Raw genomic sequence first — 15,569 nt, 5'->3', positions numbered from 1 at the left:
GCATGCACATACTGTATACGTGGAGTCTCTGCGTGGTTCATACGCTGCACTTTTCTTTCTCTCAACAATGAGCTGATACTTGTATCGCTCAATAATAATCTTATCTGTGCACACAATGTCTAACGTTCACGTTTGTACATCCCATCGATCCTGACAGCCTGCAAACATCCAGACATGATCCCGTCTATTAATGTGTCGTAAGCGCTGCTGTGTGCCAGTTGACCTAATCCCTCATTTATTTCCCAAATATCAGTCAATATCGGCCTCTTAGTGTCCACCATCTCCCCCCCCCCCCCCCTCGCCTCCACTCCCCAAAAACGGCCCACTAAAACACCCCTCTTTATCAGCCGCTGCAACCCCTAAAGCTCTTATATAAATAAGATTAGTGTCGCGTTTGAGCGTCTGGGAATAAGAGGTGTAATATCTGATGGTTTTATATGCAGTATTATTGTTATCCCTTCTTAGTCGGGCTGATACTCCTCTCTCTCTCTCCCTCGCTTCTCGTTTGTTCATTCGTTTATTCTTCCCTCTCTCCAGATTCAGACAGTATTATGAGGAGCTAAGCTGGAATAAAGCGCCCCGGCTTCAAATGTTCATATTGTTCTGTTCTGTCTGTCATCCTCTCTCTATCCCCGCTCTCCTTTTCTCTCTCGCCTTGTAGTCAATTCTGCCTTCTCCACGTCTTGTTTCTCTCTCTCTCTATCATGTCAGCGTAATTCCTCCTCTCCTGTTTTAATCTTCCGTTTGTTATCAATTAGGAAGCCTCACTCATATCTAATTGAGGGGCCATGTCCTCGTTCACAGAATTAGCCACCTCAGTCCTGGGAGCCGATTTAGCTTCTTTTGAGGCCATTTTGTTGTCGGCCATTTTCACATTTCCTCCTAACTCCTCGCCACAGAGGGCAGGCAGCACCGCACTATAATTACCCAATCTGTTCCCATTCATACTCTTCAATTTCAGCACCTCTCTCATTCTCTTATCCTCCCCCCTCTTTCCCTCTCTGCTCCCCACCCTTTTCCTCCAGGGGTACAAAAGCAGGGTAACAATATGGGGGTATTAGGGCCGGGTGCAGGCCCAGCTGTGGGGGCTTTAGCCAGCTGAGGGTTATCCACAGCATCCCTGAGTCATGGCACTGATGTCCTGTGATGTTGCTGAGGCGGAAGACTTTCCTTAACACGCTGTACCCTTTGATGGGCCCTCAGCCCCTGCACTCAGCCAGAGGAAACCCTGCGACTCTGAGGAGCCCCTCGTTGGGAGCCGGGATAAGGGTGTGATTCTCTCTGTTTAATCAATTAGGGACGGTTGGAGAAAATCTGTCGTTTTATCTTCTTTTTTTTAATTTAAAATGGTGCTTCAGTGTTTCTTTTCCGCACAATGTAAAGTTATATGTATTATTATGTGTCTTTATTGAACAAGGACTATGCATAAACATAGATTCAAGATTCAAAGGTTTTATTGTCATATGCACAAAGCTATAGTGTAGAAATGGCAATGCAATGAGCTCCTCCAACAATGCAACATATATAATAAAATACAAAATAAAAAGTAGTGCAAAAAGTCCATATACATGTCAGTAGAATATGGGATATGTACAAGAACAGAATATGAAATTAAATAATGTACATTCATCTCAAATAGAGAAGAGATGCTATGCTACATTATAGCTAAAAGCTCATTCCCATCTGCAGGTAAACACTTAACAATCAACACACATATTTCCTAGTGCCCTATTCAGTATATGTTGCGCCTTCACAAGCATTTGGTTTCCTATCAAAGGCTACTGGGAGCTGACCAGTCCGTTTTCAGCTGTTGCTGCTGGTTATCGACGGGCTCCGCTGCAGCAGCCGGGGCAACATGCTGACTTTTGTTAAGGGTGTGTTTTTCATTTACTTCACAGCTGATCTTGGGGATTTAAATCAGTGACCTTTCTGACACCAGACCAAATGTTATACCGTCATGCTGCTGCTGCTCCAGTTTATCACACTGACAGCGATCTGTGTTCATCGGTCAGTGCTGGTTCATATCAGGATATCATGGGTTTCTTTTTAGTTATTTTTGGGAACCGCAGTTACAGAATAAAAACAACTGCTTAAATACTATTATACATCAATTGAAGAGCCATAGTTTTGCTTTTCCTCCCCTGTTTGGCGTACAACATTCACACACATAGGGATATGATCTGTTTAAACTAAACCACTTCGACATTATAACACATTTGTCACGGTGTGTGAAGCAGGTAGGACCCAAATGCAGATTAAAGTGCAAATTCCTTTATTTCAAGGCTAGGTGATAACACAGACAGAACAGAACACTCACCGACGAACTAGTCATGACACAAGACGAACCGACGAAGACAGACAGAAAAACCAGAACTTAAATACACACAAGACTAATCACAGAAACAAGACACAGGTGAGGAGGGAGGAGAAAACACAGGGACACCAGGTGAACACAATCGGGTAAATTAGACACACCAGGGAAACTAACGACCGGGAACCACAGACAGATTTAAACAAGACACAACGCAGACAGAAACAGGCAAGACAGGAAGTGAAGACCTTTCAACATGAAACAAGACAAGACACCATAAAGACAGATCGTGACAACATTATTATTATGTATTGCTTTGATAGATATTAGTATATTGTATCTTGACATGTAATTGAAAAGCTTGTCTATTTCCTTTGTGTATTGCATTGTGGGAGAATAATGCAACAGCTCAAAAATCATTTTTAACATGTTAACTTATATCAAGAAGTTTTAATTGTGTCCACTTTCCCATGTAAGCACACTACGTTCTTTAAATCTGCTTAGAAATAATACGGATTCAGGAGGCGGTGAATGTCTCTTAAGATTTGAATTGAATCTAATTTATTAAAACAACAGTTCGAGAATTCATTCCTTTTTTTCTGGGATTTTAATAGACACATTGACCTTACCCTTGCTTGTAGCCCAGAGCACCTTTGTTAAAAACAGCTGTGTGATGCAGTGTGGATATTAATGTGGCAGCGTTGAGCTTTAAATCATCCACCCTCAGACATCATTTAGCATTAGTATCTCTCTTTGTGGCCCTGACAGACTCAAACAGAGAGATACAGAGGAGACACGCTGCTTCCAATATTGTCGGAGGCTGATATAGTAATGTGCTCGGCTGGATATGTTTCTGTGTAAAGAGAGAATACCAGCGTCTCTGAAAGGTGACCAGTCCCTCGCCTCCTCTCCCACTTTTGAAATGTGACAGATAACATCCTCCCTAGTTCAAAAAGAGAGAGATGAGGGGGGAGGGAGGGCTGATTTCAAAGTTTTTGGAGAATCCGGCATTTCATCCAACCGGTGCTCTTTCTGATGTCGGGCTTCAAACGGCTCGTTTCTTTTCTTCTTCTGTCATTTCCTCTTTCTCCCGCCAAAACACCCCCTCCCCACCACCAACCCCTCCAACACAAAAAAAGAAGCTATTGTCATCGGAGCCTAGATTCATTTTAGATTAACGCTCACGTTTCTTTCTTTCTTGCATTTCCCTTCAAAGGACCTCCATTATGTTGCCAGCGATAAAGGCGAGGTGGTGCTCGCGGATGTGGCCAAGAGGAAAGCTAATGAAATCGAGAGCGCAGCAGGCAACGGTAAGAAAATAATCATAATGTCCGACCTCTGATAACCCCGGTTACTCACCTACGCCGACACATTTTTCAGATATTTAATAACATTTTTATTCTCAGGATCTCACCCTTGTTTTAAAACACAAAGGAGAATTTATTCAGATCATGTTAGACAGAGGTGTGTAATTCATACAACCTGTTAAAAGTGAGATACTGAAAGTTTTTTCATTGCATTGTTTGTTAAAGTGTAAAAACTCACCTTTAAGAAATCATATATAGCAGATTGATGTTTCCACATTAAGGTTCCTCGTGTTTTTAAAGGTTTTTCCCCCCAAATTGCAGGTGGTTGTGAAAAAAAAAAGTCTTTAATATCAGACAAATAAAATACTTTACACATGCCCAAAGTTATAAAAGTAAACAGCGAGTGAAGGAAAGCCAGCGAAGGCCTTTTTTTTGTCGTTACTTCAGGCTGTGCTGCTGCCCTTTGACAAACACTCCCAAAAGCACATACCCAGAGGGGATCAGGCCGAGTCCCTGATTACACACGCACGCACGCACGCACACACACACACACACACACACACACACCACACACACACACACACACACACACACACACACACACACACACACACACACACACACACCACACACACACACACACACATACACACACACACACACATACACACTCACACACACACACACACACACACCATGTATACATCACTTCAAGGGACATTACATTGACTTACATGCATTTCCTGGAGACTTATCCTAACCTTAACCAACACATCCCTTACCCTAACCCTAATCCTAAACCTAACCAAGTCTTCACCCTAAAATTAATGATTCCCCCTCGTGGGGACCTCCAATTTGTCCCCATAAGGGAGGCGAGTCCCCACACGTGACTGTGTAAACAGATTTAGGGTCCCCACAAGTATAGTAATGCTAGGCCACACACACACACGCAATTCCTCACAGAGGCTTCAAGGGCCAACGGGTGAGCAGAAAACATTCAAATTTGTGAGGGAACTAGATGAACATGTCTGATGAGTCCTTCATTGGTGCTTAAAACACACCAGAAGGCAATGTGTGTGTGTGTGTGTGTGTGTGTGTGTGTGTGTGTGTGTGTGTGTGTGTGTGTGTGTGTGTGTGTGTGTGTGTGTGTGTGTTGTGTGTGTGTGTGTGTGTGTGTGTGTGTGTGTGTGTGTGTGTGTGTGTGCTCACAGACAGCCAAATGAGGCGAGAGAGGTATTTAACTCGGCTGCATAAGGTCAGACCCCTAAGGCTGAGTGTCTGTGTGTTTGTCGGTGAATGAGAATGAGCGTTTGTGTAACTATGAGGCCTGTTTGTAGTTTATTTTTTTATAATGTGATGCATAACACGCACACTCCTCCTCATAAGCCTCTTAATTATGTCCTAGATGATTTACCTCCATCACCTGCAGCATGTCCTATCCTTGGACAACAGCGCTGCAGAGAAAGAGAGAGGGAGGGAGGAAGGGACAGAAGAGGGGGAAGAAAGAGGAGGGATGATGGCAGGAAAAGAGGGAGGAAAAAAGTCAATAACATACAATTATCATTTTGAAAGACAAAGGAAAAAGGAAGAAGACAGGAAATAAAAAAAACTAGAATATAATTGAGTAAATTAAGAAATAAATGAAAAGGCAGGATACATGAAAACTGACCTTAGACTATCCGCTGTTATTTGTCTCTTTACTTCTGCCTGTCGACTAAAGTAGACAAACGTTTAAAAACAAGTTTGGTTCACCCAACCGGCGATGACCTTTAAAAGCTGAAAACACTATGAGTAACTGACAGACCCTCTAACAGCAGACATTTAGCAGCAACTGAGTTTACACCCAGGAGTTGGTGGAGATAAAAGTGAGTGAATATTGCACATTAATTAAACAAGAGAAAGGGTTTTCTTCCATCTACAGTACTTATAGTGTACATTGTATTGTGAAATTAGTCCCATTTTTCAGAACATGCCGGCACCAGACCAGCAAATGTCCAAACATCTACACTAGGGGTGTAACGGTTCACAGAAGTCACGGTTCGGTTCATACCTCGGTTTGGGGGTCACGGTTCGGTACGGTTCGGTACAACAAGAAAAAGCAAAAAAAAAGTCCCAAATGCATAATTCCAGGTTTGTTGTTATTTATGTTTGAACAGTAGTGCAAGTTTCAGTTTTTTTTTTTAAAAGAACTCTTTTTTGAATAATTAACTGTATTAAACAGTTAAAAACAAACCTTACACAGTACACTCAGATGGCCATAGTATCTATAATGGCTGATGTCAAACAAAAAGGTTTCATCAAGCTGTAAAACTAAAAAGAATGTCTTGAAAATATGACATCATAAATAATAAGAAAGTGTTTCAAGAGCGCATAGCCGTTGAAAAACATATGCCAAAAGCTTCCGTTATTTATTTTGGTCTCACGGCGGGGATCAGCTGTTGAACTGCTGTTGTCTTTTGCTCCGGTGATTGGCAAATCTGGGTGATGCCTTCTGATATGATTTAGCATGTTTGGCGTGTGTTACCGTTAGCATACCGCACCACTGTAGAACAACGGCGACACGCCGTCCTCGTCCGATCCACCACTCGCACACTCCATCGTTATTGTAGTCCACAGGGAACCCGAAATGTTCCCACACAGCTGATTTAAAAGAAGCAGGTGGGTTCTAGCTCCTGTGTGTTATCTGAAATCGCCATACTAACTTTTCTTCTTCTTGTATTTTGTTCGTTTTGTTGTTGTGTTTCTTCTTGTTCTTCATTTGTTGTTTAAGGGCGGCTGGCAAACAGCTTTTAGGCGCAATACCGCCCCCTGGATTATAAATAGTGTAGTGGATACTGCCCTGAATGACACTTTTTTCCCACTCGTAAAAAAAATGCGTATTCGTCGTGTGACTGTGTGTGCCGAACCGTGACGTCCGAACCGTGACGGTACGGGACGAATACGGATACCGTTACACCCCTAATCTACACACTTCCGGTAAAGGCAAGTTCAGAGAGAAAGCTGATGCCTCTTGTTAAGTGTGCGTGTGTGGGTGTGGGTGTGTGGGGGGGGGTGTGTGTGTGTGTGTGTGTGTGTGTGTGTGTGTGTGTGTGTGTGTGTGTGGGGGGTGTGTGTGTGTGTGTGTGTGTGTGTGTGTGTGTGTGTGTGTGTGTGTGTGTGTGTGTGTGTGTGCAAATAGACAGAGCACATTGACAGCCAGCCAAAAAGACAGTACATAAATAATGAGTGGCGTGCTTCAAGCAGAGAGCTCCAGTGAACAGGTGTCTCGCTTTACACACACACACACACACACACACACACACACACACACACACACACACACACACACACACACACACACACACACACACACACACTTAGCCTCTGGCATGGCCGTCTAACCCCTCCAGTATCAGCTCTGGCTCCAAAGCACACACTATACTTTTACTACATTTCAGAAATATGAAATGTTATTATTGTACTTTTTTCCACTAAATGTATCCACCTTATACATTTGGGTATTTTGGCCTTGAGTGAAAAGAACACATTGCTGTATAATAAAGCTACTAAATAATAAATGTTGTAGTAACACATATCCACAGGCCTCTTAAACATGGCCCTTCAAAACAAAACACAAAATTATATTTGTTCCCTGATAAATATTTGTTTGGTATTAATTACAAGCTTATTTTGATTATGGTATGTGTGTATGTAATAAATAATTCAGTGCACCTTTACTCAGTAGAGAATTCAGTTGTTATCCACACACGAGAATGAAATGTATTTGTTTTCATGGTCTCACACACACTACAGCTCCAATTCAAAATAGCCCTCGGAGATGTGTTTGTGTAAATATGTGTACAGTATGTGTGCAGTTGGGTGTAAACTGAACACACTGCCTGTGATATTCAGCTGTTAAACAGAAGTGTGTTTTGTTCATGTAAAGCAGGCGTTCCTACGACCCAACACATCCTGCTGTCTCTCTGTGCAAACACTGAATGACCTGCAACGGGTCAACTTCTCGTTATGAAGGCAAATACACAAGTTTGCTGCACATACACAAAACCACACTGTACATTTGACACTGAAACTAGATGTATGTTCAATTGGATTTACATGCAGATGCATACCACGCTTTAACAGCCCCAGAGCTTAATTCTAACTAATTAATGACAATAATATTGATATAACTGACTCCTTTAAACCTGCCAAAAGAGTATAATCATGTTAGTTTTGAGAAGTTACTCAATATTGACCACTGATTTGTAATCTTTTAACCAGGTTAATCATGGTGAGGCTGTAGCTTATAAAGTAAGATTGCTGGTAAATTGCAGCCAAATGCAGGACAATTGTTCATTTACCTAACGTACAGTTTACCAGTCAGCAAAGAGAACAGCGAGCTGTAGTTTTAAATGTCAGTATTTGTACAAATAAAACAGACAGTAGATAATGTAATAGCCTGGTTCAAATTTGCTCTACGGTCATTATTTCTTTCTTAGGAAGGAGCCAGGCTAACTGTTTCCATTTGTCTCTACGCTAAGCTAAGCTGTACAGAAAGGAAAGTGATATCCATCTTCTCTAACTCATAGCGAGAGAAGAAACAAGATCATTTAGGCTCAGCAGGTTCAGCTCTGCTCATCGGGACTGGGAGTTTGCTGTTTTTGATCTGAGCTATATTTAATCTAACGGCCTGATACGACAGAAAACCATCAAGCAGTGTTTTCACATCAGGAATAAACGCAGCTGATCTATCGCCACCCTGGATTTCTTCATTTCACTTCAAGGAAATCACAAAACCTAAATGATTTGCATTGGAAGGAAGAGACATTGGAAAGAAAAGCGAATCTCATGCTATTGTTCGGATGGTTTTTCACGATGTCTCTGCATCTAGTGGTTCTTTTTAAGGTGGATGTCTTGGACCATATTTCTATGCACCCCTTCTGGTATTTATGTGCATCCATTGTAAACCTGAGATCCTGCATTTGCATGTACGTACACACACACACACACACACACACACACACACACACACACACACACACACACACACACACACACACACACACACAATAGAAGACACACATTACAGCTTAGCAATGGTCCCTTTTTATAACAGCGTTGGGAATGGCTTAAAGCTGTCTGGCTGACAAGTGTGTAGATTTGGATAGATACGTCATTGTGAGAGGCAGAGTAGCGAACAAGTGCGAGGGAAGGCGTCTTTCTCTTCCTCGCTATCTCTTTTTTCTCTGGAGTGGCGTTTTTATGCCAGGAGGAGAAGCCAAGTTGTTCCTGATGGTTGTGTCTCCCCCTCACAAAGGCTGATGTGACTGCAGGGCCTTTCAGTGGGCAAAGAGACAAGAGCTTTATCTGAAGATCCACTTCTCCTTTCTTGGTGGTTGTGGTGAAAGCCTGTTAGCTCCGCTGTGTTGAAGCAGCGTTTGTTTCTGTTCCTCGCTCAGCTCTGATCACACAACCTCCATCACTGTTTGACTTCTCAATTTAGAAACTTTAGCGGCGTGACATGTTCATCACAAACGGGATTGTCAAGGTGTGACGTCCACATTTGTAAAAAGCCTACACACAGCTGTTTCCACAAACCCTTTTTATATATCTGTAGTGTGTTTTCACGGCTGAAGTAAACACAGAGATATATCTGTTAAATGTACAGATCACTGCCAGTGAATGACAACATTTTGATCTCACAGAGATGTGCATCATACAGTAAACAAGATACTGTAGATGCAACGTAGAAGGGGATGACAAATGCAAATGCTTTGATACAGGCTCACTGAATGGTTTGATGGAAATGATGTGAAACATTTCAATGCTTTCAGATATGCAGTCACACGAATCTAAGTGAACAACTACTGGAGATTTGGAGCAAGGTGTTTAAGGTCCCATGTCATGCTTTTCCGGTTATTACCCGTCTCCTTGTGTGTTATGTAGCTTTTTCTGCATGTAAACGGTCTGCAGAGTCACAAACCCTCAAAGTACACCCTGTAGCGAGTAAAACTCTAACACAGAGAAGACCTGTCCATTTTTTCCTTCTGGGTCCTAATGACGTAACGAAGTCCAAATGGACCAATCCGCGGAGTTCCACACACACACACACATACACACACACACACACACACACAACACACACACACACCTCACTCACTCACTCACTCACTCACTCACTCACTCACTCACTCACTCACTCAGACTTATCTTTTCTCAGCCGCGGTGCTGCGCGGAGCTCCGTAAACACAAACACTCTGAGCTCAGGCTGAGCTCCGTGGTGTCTCGCTGTCTCGCAGACCCCACGCAGCAACCAGGAAACGACACGAGTAATCCAGCTCACACTGTCTGCTCCTCGAGCCTCAAAGGGCGGAGCAGCGAGCCCCGCAACGTCCCGCCAACACGGCACCCAGACCCCACGCAGCATTCTCATCTGTTTGTCATTACTGGTGTCATTTTCTGGTTGCTAACAAACGCCATTGTAACACATAATCATTGATGTTCCGCTGTAACGGTGGTGGACTCATCAGAACAGAGTGGGCGAGCTGACCAATCAGAGCACAGTGGGCTCATAGGGAGGGGGGGGGGAGGCAGGAGCTCCAACAAGCCGTGTAGGACAGAGAGTGAATACACATGCTATACAGATGCTGTATGCGAAACCAATGTGAGTTTGGAAAATTGCACAATATAAATCTATTCTAGTAGAACTCAACAATGGAGTTATGATCAGTAGAAATGGCCATGACATGGGACCTTTAAGGTTTTTGTATTTTATGAGCTTCAGTTTTTCTCAAACAAAAACAGGCAAAAGTTGAAAAGCACAAGTGAGATGGATGGATACAAAAAAGTCACAATTTAAACACTTAAACATGAAAAGTTCAAAGAGGGTTGTGACTACTCAATATATAGGCGTCATAAAGGAAACTGTTGGATCAAGCATCATTTCTGGATAAATGGTCTTGTACATACTTTTGTCTTTCTATGTTTTTTTTTCTAGAAGACCCTCAGAGAGTTGGAGATGATGTGATGCGTGTCTCCAGACAGACGGAGAGAAACCAGACGGCAACAGGACCTTCGTACCCGAATACTCCGACAACACAGTGAGTGACATGAACCATGTGTGTGAGCTTGCTACGTGATTTCAGGTTGTTATTATCACTGTCACACATCTTATTTCTTTAAACCTGCATTAACTCACTATTTTGGCCACTGTTATTCACATTTGACCATCTTTTTAAGTTGAATTTGTTGGCAATGTACACATCCAGCCGTTATGGAGTAACATAATCATCCATTTAAAGTAATGTTTGTGTCCAAATTATGAATGAAAGTGAATTAAAACAAGAAGTTTGCACCATATTTGCCTTTTAAAATTGATAGGGTTAAGTTGTCAGGAAACATTGATATTGACAGATAAAACAGACCATTTCCCCTCTCTTTTAGCTCCGTTTTAAGTCTTCACCAATGAGACTATTCTAAGCATATGTCCTGAGGAACATATCAGACTCTTCAGCCTCGAATTGCTCAATCAATATAATAAGAATGCACCAAAATGAAAAGAACAATTGTTATAATAAGGATACACATTATAGCTGCTTTATATACAATGACATAGTTAGTTCAACCCGCTCTTAAAGAAGCCCCAGACAGACTCTGTGCGGATGATTCACTGTTCCACTTTAAGTTGTCATCTCCTCTCCCTCAGTGGGTCGGTATTGTCTGTATAAGAATTGTATGAGAGCGTCTGTGACCAAATGACCCAGCTGCATCCTAAAAGCCTTCATCCCAGTGACACTTCAAATGTCAACGCCACATCAGTTACGGGTCTTACGTTTCCATCCATCCCAACGCTGAACCCACATTTAAAACTCCACCGGACTCCATCCGCACCACGCCTGAAGAACTCGGTGTTTCGGAGTGATTGTTTAATACACTCGTCTACATGAATGCCGTGTGGAAACAGCGTGACTAAAGACACACTCAAAGCACTTTGTCCCAGCCTCACACACAAACAGATACTTACAAATATAGCCATCCACGTCTCTATTATTGTGAAGTGATGGAGGGGCATTCCTTGTCATACCCCAACCAACATATTGGAGTATTTATATGGGATTTGTGTGCATTAGATCAAAAAGGCGCTCTTGTTCTTTTCGTCCTCATAGGCTTTTCATGGCTGTTTGACTGTAACACTGATGACTCCCCTCCACTCTGCGTTTCTCTAAGCCCCCTCCATCCATCCCAAATCCCTTGCTATCGGCCAATTTAAACAAGCTGGGTCCAGAGAGAGAATGAGAGGGGAAGAGACAGAGAGAGATGCTTTTTTTTCAAACAGTAAAAGGAGAAAAAAGAGGGTTAGGGCGATTTGGCAGCCAAAGGCCCGGGTGCAGTACCCCAGGTCTAAGAAAGCAGATCCCCAAACCTCCCAACAGATAATAGCCACAGAGAGAAAGAGACAAAAGCCGCCCCCGTCCTTCTAGAACAATTTTTCATATTTAACCCCCTCCGTTTGTTTTTTGTAATCTGGTCTCCGATGAAGTTTCATTGTTTCTCATGTGAAGCCAATGACAGCTTAGCTGAGATGGAGAAGGGGAGGCTTTGTAGCGCGGGCGTTCTCCCGTTTGGCTCGCTGAGAAAAAAGCAAGATAAAAAGGGAGGAAGGCGAAAGCACAATGGCAGGTCGGGGGCTTCCTCGCCGATCCACGCGTTCCCCAAATCCGACTCGGAGAAGTGAGAGAGGGAACGAGACGGGAATCTGGGAAGCATCCCAACGTTCCTTTGATGGCTGCTGGCCTCGCTCTCCTCACGTACTCCTCTGTCAGCGGAGGAAGGAGATTGGAGGCTATTTTTATTGTTGCGTATAAAGGGGGCCAACATTGACACTAGAGCCTTTTAAATTACAATTGTTATGTATTTATTTCATATTTATGTCCAGAATCTCCAAGTAGGAAAGATGTCAGTATCTAGATCCGTATCCTGACGGTCACTTCTGTGAAGAGTTCTGATTAGTAGAGATGAGGCATCTGCTTTTCACTGATGCGCACTGCCCCAATGACTGATCACATTAATACACATCAGTCAAACTTGTTTCACCTGATACTTGCTTATCTTGCTGAGGTGTTGGTGTCCCGAAGATGGTCTGAAATTGAAATGGAAGAAGTTTTGTGTTTTTCGGAAGGAGGTGAAAATGTAATTTTCATCAGTGTAGGAAGCAGAAACAAAGTTGCTCTCCACACCATGAGGTAAAACATCTTCACATTGGAGAGAACACTTGTATTTTCATCATAAGAAAAAGACAGAAGACCAAATCTACCATGCGTGTAAATCACTGATGAGCAAACTCTTTGCTAATAGGAGCCCCAGTAAAGAAGACATGATGCATGTTGAGGTTAAAAGTTTCTCTCTGCCACAACATGCAATCCATAACTCAACAAATGAACACTTATCTGCTCTCTAGATTGTCCAAAGATAAACTGGATAATGCAGGAAATGGAGTAAAAACTAGATGTGGTAGATTAAGGGCGAGCTCGTTTATCATAAATGAAGATCACAACATTTCTGAACAAAATGAAAAGCAACAACACATACAATTCATTCATCTTTAAACTCAATTCAACAGATGTTACACTTTAATCATTTTCATTTTATTCCTCAGGGTTGATGGAAGAGCCAATCAGAGGAGACTTCAGGCCGAGAGCATACGTGTGACCGTGAGCCCAGAAGTGTTCAGGACTCTGAGACAAACAGGTGTGTGTGTGTGTGTGTGTGTGTGTGTGTGTGTGTGTGTGTGTGTGTGTGTGTGTGTGGTGTGTGTGTGTGTGTGTGTGTGTGTGTGTGTGTGTGTGTGTGTGTGTGTGTGTGTGTGTGTGTGTGTGTGTGTGTGTGTGTGTGTGTCCTAAAAGTCATACGAAGTGATAGCATATATGTAATCCTCTCTTCCTCCTTCCTGTTCTCTCCAGTTTAATAATTCCATGTTTCGGGTGATGAGCAATTGTCTCGCTATCAAATCGCTGTGTAGTTTGATAATCCAGACTGTAGGCTATTGGAGGGGAATTTGCATCAGCTTTTTAAATATCTATATAATGCACGCTGGGGTTTTAATGTCAATCATCACCTTATTAACACAGCGCTCAGAGCGAGAGGTCGCCACGCTTTACACTCATTAAAACCCAGAAAAGCGACATGTCCGACCTACTGAGTGAGCATGTAACCTGTTCAGACACCGTGTGTGTGTGTGTGTATGTGTGTGTGTTTGTGTGCTTTAGGGCTCCCGTGTGTGAGTGTGCATGTGTAATATTGTGACGTCTGACTTCCTCTAACATCTCGTGTCGTTTGGTTTTGTCGTGCAGGAAGCAGTGAAGGCGACAGCAGGAATGTGAGTAGATTGGATATTGATTTTTATTATGATAAGAATCATAATATATGTCCCTATTCAATAGTGTTCATAGTCATGTTATGTAATAGCGTTATAGTTCAGTCGATCGAAGAATATGTCCTCCAATAATGTCGATAATTGATTAATCGTCTGGCATTTTTCAAGCAAAATGCCAAACTAATAGCTGGTTGAAGCTTCTTGAATGGGAGAATTTGATTCTTGTGATAAACATTTTGTATTTATTTAGTTTTTAGTTAAACTAGCTGCTTTAGGACATCACTTTAGCCCTGGAAAGTTTAAATTGCCTTTTCACTACTTTTTTGATAGTTAGATATAGACTTAATGTCAAATTACCTAAGAATTAATAATGTGGAAGGCTTTTCTTAATGTCTTTCATTTTTTGTAAAGCACTTTGAATTGCCTTGTGTTGAAAAGTGCTATATAAATAAACTCGCCTTCAAGACTTTAAAGTGAACCATAAAGTACATTTAGTTTGGTGAGTGCAGCTCTCAGGTGTGAATATAGGATAAAAGAGCATGGTACAATACAGAATAGTACTCGGCAGGTACATAGGACTCTTCTGAGGGAACTCAAAGGTAAAACTACCAATCAGATCACAGACAATGAAAACATGTGCTGTTAATCATCTGTCTTTACTTTTACAAACAGGTTTATCGAACAGAACCTTTGTGTTTCTTCTCTTTCAGGACGATGAAGACCTCGGGATGCTTCATGTGGTCCATTTAGGAATGGTTTGAAAGAACGTCAAAGAAACGATAAGAGACACAACAACATTTCACCAATCACAGACTCACTTTCTACCCATATGCTGGTATGCCAAGTAGTCACATTACCTGGAGAAGAGCTCAACTCATTGTGAACACTACATCTGTATGGATATCTGATCAAAGTGATATAATGTAATAGTTGTACATTTGATATAGCTTCATCCTGTCATATTCTACCTGGGAAATGTTGATGTGAATTCAGGGTATTTCTGTCTTAGTGAAGTCTAAACCAAAAGAAAACATTAACACCGGGTTCTGCTTTTAAAACCACGACTGAAAGTGTTTTAAACCTTTCCGTTAATCATCCTGAAAAAATAAAGACTTGTATTATATTTCCATCACCACTGATATTGAATGTTCCAGGCTTCTTCTTCCTCTGTGTGTGTGTGTGTGTGTGTGTGTGTGTGTGTGTGTGTGTGTGTGTGTGTGTGTGTGTGTGTGTGTGTGTGTGTGTGTGTGTGTGTGTGTGTGTGTGTGTGTGTGTGTGTGTGTGTGTGTGTGTGTGTGTGTGTGTGTGTGTGTGTGTGTGTGTTGGCTGAGATTACGGGCCACAGTTTTATTCATGAATCGGAGCCAACCAGCGTCTTAAAGCGTCGCGCGGAGCCCCTTTCCTGAACAGCAGCCATGGTCGTGTCAGAGCTGTCGACGCGCGGCGCTCAGCGACTAATCTGACAGCGCCGCGGAGCCGTAATCCCTCACTGTATCCTAATCTATTTACTTTGCATTCTAAAAGGATTTCCACCAAAAAATATACAAGAAGCGATGTTGGAAATGGACAGAAGATCAGCGAGGATGCTTTTCTCCTCGTT

At 42.3% G+C, this 15,569-nt stretch overlaps 1 protein-coding gene across 1 annotated transcript in view; it reads left to right on the top strand.

Annotated features, from left to right (window-relative positions):
- The window catches only part of wdpcp (WD repeat containing planar cell polarity effector), a gene marked incomplete in the record, with an annotated part of 85,909 nt that extends 70,817 nt beyond the window's left edge, over window positions 1-15,092 (top strand). Inside the window, 5 exon segments of the mRNA XM_034209956.1 lie at window positions 3,528-3,621; window positions 10,595-10,697; window positions 13,253-13,344; window positions 13,947-13,972; window positions 14,680-15,092. Of these exon segments, the coding sequence (XP_034065847.1) occupies window positions 3,528-3,621; window positions 10,595-10,697; window positions 13,253-13,344; window positions 13,947-13,972; window positions 14,680-14,730 (366 nt within the window).
- Window positions 15,093-15,569: the final 477 nt, after the last annotated feature.

The sequence above is a fragment of the Gymnodraco acuticeps genome, unplaced genomic scaffold (assembly GCF_902827175.1).
Source record: "Gymnodraco acuticeps unplaced genomic scaffold, fGymAcu1.1, whole genome shotgun sequence".
NCBI classification, from domain to species: Eukaryota; Metazoa; Chordata; class Actinopteri; order Perciformes; family Bathydraconidae; genus Gymnodraco; species Gymnodraco acuticeps.
This window is presented reverse-complemented; position numbering and strand designations above follow the sequence as displayed.